This window comes from Aegilops tauschii, chromosome 6 (genome assembly GCF_002575655.3).
Source record: "Aegilops tauschii subsp. strangulata cultivar AL8/78 chromosome 6, Aet v6.0, whole genome shotgun sequence".
Classification (NCBI taxonomy): domain Eukaryota; kingdom Viridiplantae; phylum Streptophyta; class Magnoliopsida; order Poales; family Poaceae; genus Aegilops; species Aegilops tauschii.
The window spans coordinates 447,931,066-447,941,330 of NC_053040.3; the positions used below are offsets into that span (position 1 = coordinate 447,931,066).

The window sequence follows — 10,265 nt, forward strand, 5'->3', positions numbered from 1 at the left end:
CAGGAGCTCCAGGACGCCGTCAAGAAATGCAAGTCCTTGGAGCGCGACATTGCGGATCAAGAGACCGAACTCGCCAAGGCTCACCAGAGCGCACAAGAGGCCCGGGTTGAAGCCCAGGGCGCCCTCCAGGAAATCCAGGAGGCCAAGAAAATCGCGGAGGGTAAGGCTTTTATTATGTAAAGCAAGTATGTGAAGAAGAGGTATCTCTTACTAACCCGGATTTGGATTTCTCCAGGGGCGTTTGCGGATCTGCCGTGCAGTATTTCTGACGCTGCGGAATTCTTCCGAGCTGAAGAGGGGAGCTCAACGGAGAAGCTGTTCTGGTCGCAATACCTTGCGCCAGAACATCCGGTGCCCTTTAGCGATCAGCTAAAACAGCTGGTCGAACTGCATAGGGTGGCCGAACTGGCCATGAAGGACTTAATAATCCGGCTGTGGCCTGCCGAAGCCATACCCAGCAGCTACTTCAGTCTCCTGAAACGGCTGGTCAATGCCTGCCCCCAGCTTGACGCCATCAAACGGTCGGTCTGTATCGAAGGTGTGCGGATGGCCTTCGCCTGTGTCAAGGTGCAGTGGGCAAAGATGAATGCCGTCAAGCTCGCGACCGAGGGACCGCCCAAGGGCAAGGAGCACCGCACGCCCGAGCGATATTTTAGCGATGTCCTGGAGGGATCCCGCATTGTAGCGGAGCAATGTGCGAAAGATGTAATCTTTGAATTAATACATTCATGTTATCTCGCCCTGTATTATGAAACAAAGTCGATTATGTAATATAATGCTTGTTAAAATATTACCTCCTGTGCGGCCATGTTTATGAAATCTGAGGGTTGGCCATTCGTCGGCTTCAACCCCCACGTAGGTAGTACTACCCTAGACGATATAGCGGAACGTAAGGTAGTAAGCACAGGAGCCGAGCAACCCAACTATTGACCAAAGACATGATTCGGAGCCAATGCATATAATGCTAAATTCGGGGTGCCAAACTATATTGTAAAAAGTGTTCGGACTTTGTTGTTGTATTATGGGGCGCGATGAAGCCCCTGGCGGATTAAAGCGTACCAAAGTATACGGGTGCGATTTGATAAGATTATCAAAAAAATAGGTAGCAAGCTAGTGCCGCAGAAGTTGGGCCGCAAACTGTTTCCATTATAGTTCGATTAATACGTCAAAGCGTATTTGTACAAGTAGTGCAATAAGCAACAGGGCTATTTAATAAGCCACAACCAAAGGAGAGCTACGTGCGGGTCCTGAAAACAGGCAGAGTGATCGTTAAAGAGACCACCTTGAAATTCCCTTATACGTCAGTGCTTCTTGCCTTCTTGGTGTATCTATCCTTTCGAAGGGACCGGTGATCAGGCTGTCAGGAAAGGCATGTGGAAAAGAAACCTGAAAAGGATAAAAAAGAAAAAGAAAAGTATGTGTGTCCAGGGGAGGTCGAGCCATATTATGGATCACAATCTAGTTATGCCTCCGTCTATGCCCATGGTATTTTGAGTGCGTAGTTATGTACGCGCGGTACGAACGCCGCCGCTTGGTCGGGACTGGGACGGAGGCCAAATTGCTAGTCGAGCTCTTGACGAGCTGGGCTGTCCCCTGCAGAGTAGTCCGGACTCGTTTGACAGTGTCCGGGAGCTCGGCTGCCAAATTGAGGCTCTGCTTGAAAAGTCCGCTCTGTACCTCTGCTGCTAAAGCAGCGGTGTGCTCCTCGGTACAGAGGGAGCGTTCTGTTTTTCCATTGACTGTTATGACGCCGCGTGGCCCGGGCATCTTGAGCTTGAGATAAGCATAGTCTGGTACCGCGTTGAATCGAGCAAATGCGGTTCGTCCCAGCAGTGCGTGATAGCCACTGCGGAAAGGGACGATATCGAAGATCAACTCTTCGCTTCAGAAGTTGTCCGGGGATCCGAAGACAACCTCTAATGTGATTGAGCCCGTACAGTGGGCCTCTACACCTGGTATGACTCCTTTAAAGGTAGTCTTTGTGGACTTGATCCTAGAGGGATTAATGCCCATTTTGCGCACTGTATCCTGATAGAGCAGGTTCAGGCTGCTGCCACCATCCATGAGGACTCGCGTGAGATGGAATCCGTCAATGATTGGGTCGAGGACTAGTGCGGCTAAACCGCCATGACGGATACATGTTGGATGGTCCCTGCGATCGAAAGTGATCGGATAGGAAGACCATGGGTTGAACTTTGGGGCGACTGGCTCCATCGCGTAGACGTCCCTCAGCGCGCGTTTGCGCTCCCTCTTGGGGATATGGGTAGCATATATCATGTTTACTGTTTTAACTTGGGGGGACTTCTTCTGTCCCCCTGTGTTCGGCGGACGGGACTCCTCGTCATCGTCCTCGCTTTGCGACCCCTTCTCCTTGTTCTCGGCATTTAATTTGCCGGCCTGTTTAAAAACCCAACAGTCTCTGTTGGTATGATTGGCTGGTTTCTCTGGGGTGCCACGGATCTGGCATGGATGATCGAGTATGCGGTCCAAGCTGGATGGGCCCGGATTGTTTCTTTTATATGGCTTCTTCTGCCGGCCGGACTTGGAGCCACTGAATCATGTGTTGACCGTCGTGTCGTCGGTATTGTCACTGTTGCTTCGACGCTTGTGCCTGTTGCGTCGGGGCTTGCCGTTGCTGTTTTTGGTCTCAGAGGTGCCAGCTTCGCTTGCAGTGTTATTGCTATGGGCTAGCCAACTATCCTCGCCTGCACAAAAACGGGTCATGAGTGCCGTGAGGGCTGCCATGGACTTCGGCTTTTCTTGGCTGAGGTGACGGGTGAGCCATTCGTCGCGGATGCTATGCTTAAAGGCCGCTAGGGCTTCGGCATCCGGACAGTCGACGATCTGGTTCTTTTTAGTTAGGAACATGGTCCAGAATTTCCTGGCTGACTCTCTGGGCTGTTGAACTATGTGGCTTAAGTCATCAACATCTGGAGGTTGTACATATGTACCTTGGAAGTTATCGTGGAAGGCGTCTTCCAAGTCCTCCCAGCTGCCAATAGAGTTTTGAGGCAGACTGTTTAACCAGTGCCGAGCTGGCCCTTTGAGTTTTAGCGGGAGGTATTTGATGGCGTGAAGGTCATCACCGCGTGCCATAAGAATATGGAGAAGAAAGTCCTCAATCCATACCGCGGGATCTGTTGTTCCATCATATGATTCGATATTTATGGGTTTAAACCCCTCTGGGAATTCATGCTCCATTACTTCGTCAGTGAAGCAGAGGGGGTGTGCGGCGCCTCTGTATCGGGCCAAGTCGCGACGTAGTTCGGATGTAGTCTGTCTGCGAGCTTCGGCCGGGCGTGGTTATGATTGTCACGTCCGGCCAAATGGCCATCGTCGTGCGTCAGGGCACGCACCCGCGATCCATAGATCGATCTGGTCTGACCTGTTATGTTTTTTAGGTCCTGCCATAGGTCATATGTATAACCCTGAGCCGTTTTATCTCTTCCTTTACGGTGAGGTGGGACGGGCTGGTGTTCGGCTTGAGGTGCCGCTTTATCCCGGCCACGTGGTGGTCGGTTAGCCGCATTACGCGCTAATGGTATGGGCTCCAACGCCTCGTCATCGAATTGGGGTAACAATGTGCGCTTCGGGTAACACTTAGTTGGGCCATCGAGGTCGTATTCCTCGGCTGCCAGGACATTAGTCCATCTGTCGTTGAGCAGGTCTGGATCAGCTTGAAGCTGTTGCTGCTTCTTTTTCAGGCTCCTCGCGGTGGCTATTAGCTGGCGCTTAAAGCGCTCCTGCTCGAGAGGTTCCTCAGGCACGATGAAATCCTCGTTGCCGAGGCTCACCTCATCCTCGGAGAGTGGAAGATAATTACTATCCTTCGAGTCTTCGTTTACGGCCTGTTCATCAGGGCTGACTCGCCCGTCCTCCCGTTCATCCTGTTCGGAGGTTGGCTCAACGGGGTATTCCTTGTCTTCGGCATCGTCCAGAATATTGTTTTCTCTCGTGCCGGTATCGCTATCTTTTTCAAGGCGTGATTTAGAGCGGCGCCGCTGACGTCGGCGTTTTGGCTATGTCTCAGGAGGTTTATCCTCGACTGGATCCTTCTCATTATCGCCATTGTTCTCTTTAGGTGTATCCACCATGTACACGTCATACGAAGAAGTGGCCGTCCAGCGCCCGGTAAACAACGGGTTTTGGCCCTGCTCCTCTTCAGCATCGTTGTCCATACCGTCGATGTCTTCGAAGCCGTAATCGAGCATGTCGGTTAAGTCTTCGATAGTGGCTATGAAGTGGGCGGTGGGTGGGAAGCGAAATTCTCCGTCACCAGCCTCCAGCTCGAACCGGATATAATTCGGCTGTGAGTCCCCCGCTAAGGAGAGTGTTTTTAATGAGTTTAGCACATCGCCTAAAGGTGAGTGCCGGAAGATGTCCGCGGAGCTGAATTCGACGATCGATGTCCGATCAAGCTCGACGTACGCGGACGCACGTGGTTCGGAACCTGTAGCCGGAAACGAGTCCAAGGTTCCGGTGGCGCAGATTCCACCCGAGGATGGGTCTATGTGTGGCTCCAACGCCGCTGAGTCTGCGGCTTCCGTGGCGGGGCTGAGCTTCCCATCCTCGGATGGCGCGATCTGCTCCGGTTCTAGGGCCAGAGCAGTTACAGGCGCCATCTCCTGGGTGTGGTTCGATGACAGATTTAAGTCATGCTCATCGCGGTGGCAGGGAGTGGTTGTCGTGGGCGTGAATCCATCGAAGATCAAGCCTCCGTGGATATCAGCGACGTAGTTCAAGCTTCCAAACCTGACCTGATGGCCAGGGGCGTAGCTATCGATCTGCTCTAGATGGCTAAGCGAGTTGGCCCGCAGTGCGAAGCCGCCGAATACGAAGATATGTTCGGGGAGGAAGGCTTCCCCCTGGACAGCATTGTTATAGATGATTGACGGGGCCATCGAACCTCTTGAAGACGACGCATCGGAACTCTCAATGAAAGCACCAATGTCGGTGTCAAAACCGGCGGATCTCGGGTAGGGGGTCCCGAACTGTGCGTCTAAGGTTGATGGTAACAGGAGGCGGGGGACACGATGTTTACCCAGGTTCGGGCCCTCTCTGGGGAGGTAATACCCTACTTCCTGCTTGATTGATCTTGATGAATATGGGTATTACAAGAGTTGATCTACCTCGAGATCGTAATGGCTAAAACCCTAAAAGTCTAGCCTGTATGACTATGATTGTCCTCGTCTCTACGGACTAAGCCCTCCGGTTTATATAGACACCGGAGGGGACTAGGGTTATACAAAGTCGGTTACAGAGAAAGGAATCTTCATATCCGGACGCCAAGCTTGGCTTCCACGCCAAGGAGAGTCCCACCCAGACACGGGAGAGAGTCTTCGGTCTTGTATCTTCACAGCCCATCAGTCCGGCCCACGTACCTTAGTCCGGACGCCCGAGGACCCCTTAATCCAGGACTCCCTCAGCGATCTCCTTGCCCTTACAAACTCCTTGGTTCAACTCCACACGATTTGGAGGCTCCCAAGTGACACTAACCAATCTAGGAGACACCACTCTCCAAAAGGTAATATATGTTATAGTCGATGATGAACTCCTTACTCTTGTGCTTCAAAACATAGGCTCCTCAACACTCAATCATTCTCTCATAGATTTGGCTTGGTGGTAGGAGAAGGATTGGAGTGGAAAGCAATTTGAGGGGGCTAGAAACCAAGGATCAAATGGTTGGAGTGGAATCCTTTGATATCAGCACAAGTGTAGGTGGTTTTCTCTCAGAAAATGAATATATGAAGTGGTGGCTTCGTCCTGGCTGCTCTCCCTGAGAATAGGTAGTGTGGGTGGGGCATATATAGCCATCACCAAAAACTGTAACAGTTACACACCTTTATGCACAACCCGGTGGGACTAGGTGAAAAACTCGGTGAGACTAACCAGTGCAAAAGGTTTGAACTTCAGACGTTTCGGTGAGACTGGATGAATCCACTCGGTGGGACGATTAGTGATGACCTAAGCACTTTCCTCGCCTCGGTAATTCAGATCGGTTTCACTTGGTAATTCCAAGATGAAAACAATGGGTCACTTAAGGTTGGCACACACACTTCGGTGGGACTGAATGTCATCTCGGTGAGACCAAGTTTCTAGGGTTTAGGCGGTGGCTCTATCTGATGTATCTCGGTGGGTCCGGGTGTATGTGTTTCGGTGGGACCAAGAATAACATTAGGTTTTTGGACAAATTGGATTGTGAGGGTGTGGCTAAGGGTTTTGGAGAAATATCTTTAAGCAATTGAGAAAATGACTCATGATCAAAACCTCATCCCTTTTAATAGTATTGGCTTTCCTATGGACTCAATTTGATCTTGGATCACTTAACCAAAAATGTAGAGTCTTGAAGCCTTTTGCCAATCCATGTACTTTGAAATTTGAGGGGTTCACATTCACATTTCTTTGCCGTACCTACATTGAACTTTTCCGAAATAATCTTTGAGTAGGCATTAGTTCAGTGATGTATATGTTGTTATGAATTACCAAAATCATCTGGGGATTATTTGCACTTTCAGCGCGCTCGCGCAGGCTGCAACGCGGTCTCGGCGCAGTCGAACATGGAGGCAGCGCTAGCGATCACGAACGAGAACGCCGATAGCAACGTGTCGTTCACGACACCAACTATGCTTCATTGGAGTCGGTACGGCAACGAGGTTGTTTCGTTTGTCCGTCATCGAGCTCACATCCACTAGCGACGGGCAAGTCACAGACTCTGACAAGGAGGAGTAGGGCATGGGAGGCGGCGGGGCCTTGAGTCCCAAGCGGGTCGGTCTGTGACTCATGTCCCACTCTTCCTCGCCGATGACCGCACCTTCACTTCGCGGGTCTCATCTCGATGGACATGGACATGGTCATCCGACATGTGCACGAAAGGGGACAAAAAGGGCTTGGAGGATGGGCGCCGCCGTAGATTTAGACTAGGTTTAGGCCCAACCATTTTTGGATAAATCCTTAATACTTGTCATCAAAATGGATAAAAGGGGATGTATCTAGACATATTTTAGTTCTAGATACATCTTTTTTTATCCATTTTGATGACAAGTATTTTCGGACGGAGGGAATACCACCTTGGTCAACACATAAACTCCTTGAAACCAACACATGGACTTCAAGAAAAATCTAAGGAAAAATCCTTCAAATATAGCCCAAGGCAACCATTAGTCCATAGAGAATGTCATCTATTACCAAAACCAAACATGGGGCACCACATGTCCTTTCATCTTGGATCACTTAACCAAAAATGTAGAGTCTTGAAGCCTTTTGCCAATCCATGTTCTTTGCAATTTGAGGGGTCACATTCTCATTTCTTTGCCATGCCTACATTGAACTTTACTCAAATAATCTTTGAATATGCATTAGATCAATGATGTATGTGTTGTTATGAATTAGCAAAACTATCCAGGGATTAGTTGCACTATCAGCGCGGTCGTGCCGGCTGCAACACGGTCGCGACGCAGTCGGACGCGGAGGCGGTGCTGGCGATCACGGACGAGAATGCCGGCAATTATGTGTCGTTCGTGACACTAACTGTGCTTCGTTGGAGTCAGTACGATGACGAGGCTGTTCCGTCCGTCTGTCATCGAGCTCGCGTCCACTAGCGACGGGCAAGTCACAGACTCCGAGAAGGAGAAGTAGGGCATGGGAGGTGGCAGGGCCTCGAGTCCCAAGTGGGCCGGCCCGTGTCTCATGTCCCAATCTTCCTCGCCGGTGACCACACTTCACTTCGCGGGTTTCATCTCCGCGGACATGGACATGGTAATCCGACATGTGCACGAAAGGGAACAAGAAGGACTTGGAGGATGGGTGTCGCCATAGATTTAGACTAGGTTTAGGTCCGACCACTTTTGTTTAATGAAATATGTCAAACATGTAATGATTGCGCTCCGGTTTATATGAAAATCATCCGGTTTGCATGTAATTCGTGCGATTTATTCAAATCTGGTTTGAAATGTACATGGGCATGGTTGGATGGCTGGCTCCCATATCACTGTCCATGGACCCATCCATCCGCATCCGCGAATAGATACCGTGTCCGTTTTAGGGATCAGATTCCCTTTCAAGCATGTCTTCCGAAAAGCCAATCAATTTTCTTTTTGGCGATAAAGCCAATCAAATAACCGTTGAACTAGGTAGAAACTCCTTTAGCTCCAGATCTTCTAGTTCTTGCGTGGACCTCCGACTTTATTGCTCATTTGCTTGTAAACGATACCACGATTACATGAGAAATAAAATCTATCTAAAAAAATAGAGGAGGGAGGGGGGAAAATGTGTACCTCAAGACTACGTGTACGGCGTGTTGCCCTGCAGTCGCTCCGACGGGCACGGTATCCTGCAATTCTCAAACTGTGATTTTTGACAGCTACTACTAAAAGTTGCGTGAAGTGTCCCGATTGTTACAATCCAATCTTGTAATCTTGCGAGCAAATGCAAGTTATGGGCGCCAACGCCTAACCACCGCAACAGAGCCACCCTAGCCCCTGCCGAGGCGACTCCCGTACCTGCACGTCTCCCCTCCCCTCCCCTCCCCGGTGGTTGGAGCCATTATAGAGGGAGAGGAGCACCATCTCCTACAGTCCCAAGATCCCAGCCCCATCTCCTCCCGTCCTCCGTCCCTCCCTTCCCCTGTTCCCAAATCTTACTCCCCGTGCGCCGCGATGGAGGCGAGCAAGCTCAAGGCGGCCAGGCTCCTGGAGCAGATGAGCGCCCACCTCGCCACCGACGCCGGCAAGGAGATTGCCAACAAGGTCGGCTTCGTCTACCAGCTCAACATCTCGCCCAAGGTATGTATGGCATCCTCATATCCCTCTGTTTACCCCGTGGAATCCGCCTAAAGCTTGGTGCCCTCGGCCTCGGGGGTTCGATCTGATAACAGAAGATGGGCGTGGACGAGGAGATCTTCGTCGTGGACCTCAAGAAGGGCGCCGTCTCCACAGGTCCCAGCTTCCCCCGCCGCTCGATTCGCCTCGTGTGGGTTCTGAATTTCGGTTTCTTGGGCCGTGTTTCCTGAAGAAATTCCCCTCTGCTGTGGTTTGGGCGGGCAGGGAAGTACGAGGGGACCCCGGACGCGGCCTTCACCTTCACCGACGACGACTTCCTCGCCATCGCCAGTGGCAAGCTGAACCCGCAGATGGCGTTCATCCGGTAAATTACCTCCAAGAGAAGAATCACAAACTTCTCTGCTGATTTGCAGCTTTTCCCCCAAATTAAAGGATCGTGGCGATACCGTGCTTGCTTGCTGTGCTGTGCAGGGGTAAGCTGAAGATCAAGGGGAGCATCAGCGCCGCGCAGAAGTTCACGCCGGACATCTTCCCCAAGCCGTCCAAGTTGTAGAAGGCCGGATTGCCATCCCGTGCATCAAAAGAGTTTAGTTGTACAAGGCTGAAGATCAACGGTTAATAAAAGAGTCTAGTTGTGTTCGCGGTGGCAATTTGGTGGGATTGTTACTGGGAAGGAGTTTGTTTACCTAGAACTACCACACGAACAGCAGAGGTTTCAGTCAGTGTCTCGAGTGAAATTCGTTTTCTTTGGTTGAGAAGGAGAACACTAGGTACGAATCGATGTGTATTGTGACGATGATGATAAGCTTTCTCGATGGATCACTGTTTACTGTTACTCGGATACATGCCCATTCTAGATTATTATAAACGGAACAGCGGTCGTACCCTACATCTTTGCTATCACATCTGAACGTACGGAGATGAATCCTCAGTTTCAGCTACTCAGCATCGTCTAGATTAAACCATCATCTACAGCCGATCATCTACGGCCGGACGCCGATTTTTTAACCCAGGCGGTCTCCTTTTTTAACCCAGGCGGTCTCCTCAAACGCGTGAGCTGACCTACACTCCTCATATCCAGCCCAAGTATGAGGCGGATATGGGGCACCTGGTCATGCCCGCCACATCAGACCCATCCCATCCGGTCATGATTTTTTGACCCAGGCGGTCTCCTCAAACGCCTAAGCTGACCTACACTCCTCATATCCAGCTCAAATATGAGGTGGATATGGGGCACCTGGTCATGCCCGCCACATCGGACCCATCCCATGTTCACTCACCCGACTCCACATAAATTTCTTCCCATCCGCTCGCCGGACCAGACCCTAGCCACTTCACACCCCTCTCCTCCACCACCCAATCTCGTCTCCGGCTTCTTCCGGCCGTCTCCGGCATGGCGAACAGTGTATCCGACTCCTTCGCCTCCAGATTCGTCGACCTCGAGCTCATCCCACGCGGCCACGAGGAGGAGATGACCGTCCGGCCTGC

General features: G+C 51.1%; 1 protein-coding gene across 1 annotated transcript; it reads left to right on the top strand.

Moving 5' to 3' along the window:
• The first annotated feature begins 8,398 nt into the window (after positions 1-8,398).
• Positions 8,399-9,612, top strand: LOC109750107 (sterol carrier protein 2). Its single transcript, XM_020309063.4, has 4 exons — positions 8,399-8,780; positions 8,873-8,933; positions 9,042-9,141; positions 9,249-9,612. Exons 1-4 carry the CDS (start codon positions 8,655-8,657, stop codon positions 9,328-9,330), a joined length of 369 nt encoding a protein of 122 aa, XP_020164652.1. The 5' UTR covers positions 8,399-8,654; the 3' UTR covers positions 9,331-9,612.
• The last annotated feature ends 653 nt before the right edge of the window (positions 9,613-10,265 follow it).

Bases quoted from the DNA above. Each gene is read 5' to 3' on its own strand.
- LOC109750107 (XM_020309063.4), top strand. From the start codon at position 8,655: ATGGAGGCGAGCAAGCTCAAGGCGGCCAGGCTCCTGGAGCAGATGAGC. The intron at 8,781-8,872 runs GTATGTATGGCA...ATCTGATAACAG, and splicing joins AGCTCAACATCTCGCCCAAG to AAGATGGGCGTGGACGAGGA. The intron at 8,934-9,041 runs GTCCCAGCTTCC...TTGGGCGGGCAG, and splicing joins GAAGGGCGCCGTCTCCACAG to GGAAGTACGAGGGGACCCCG.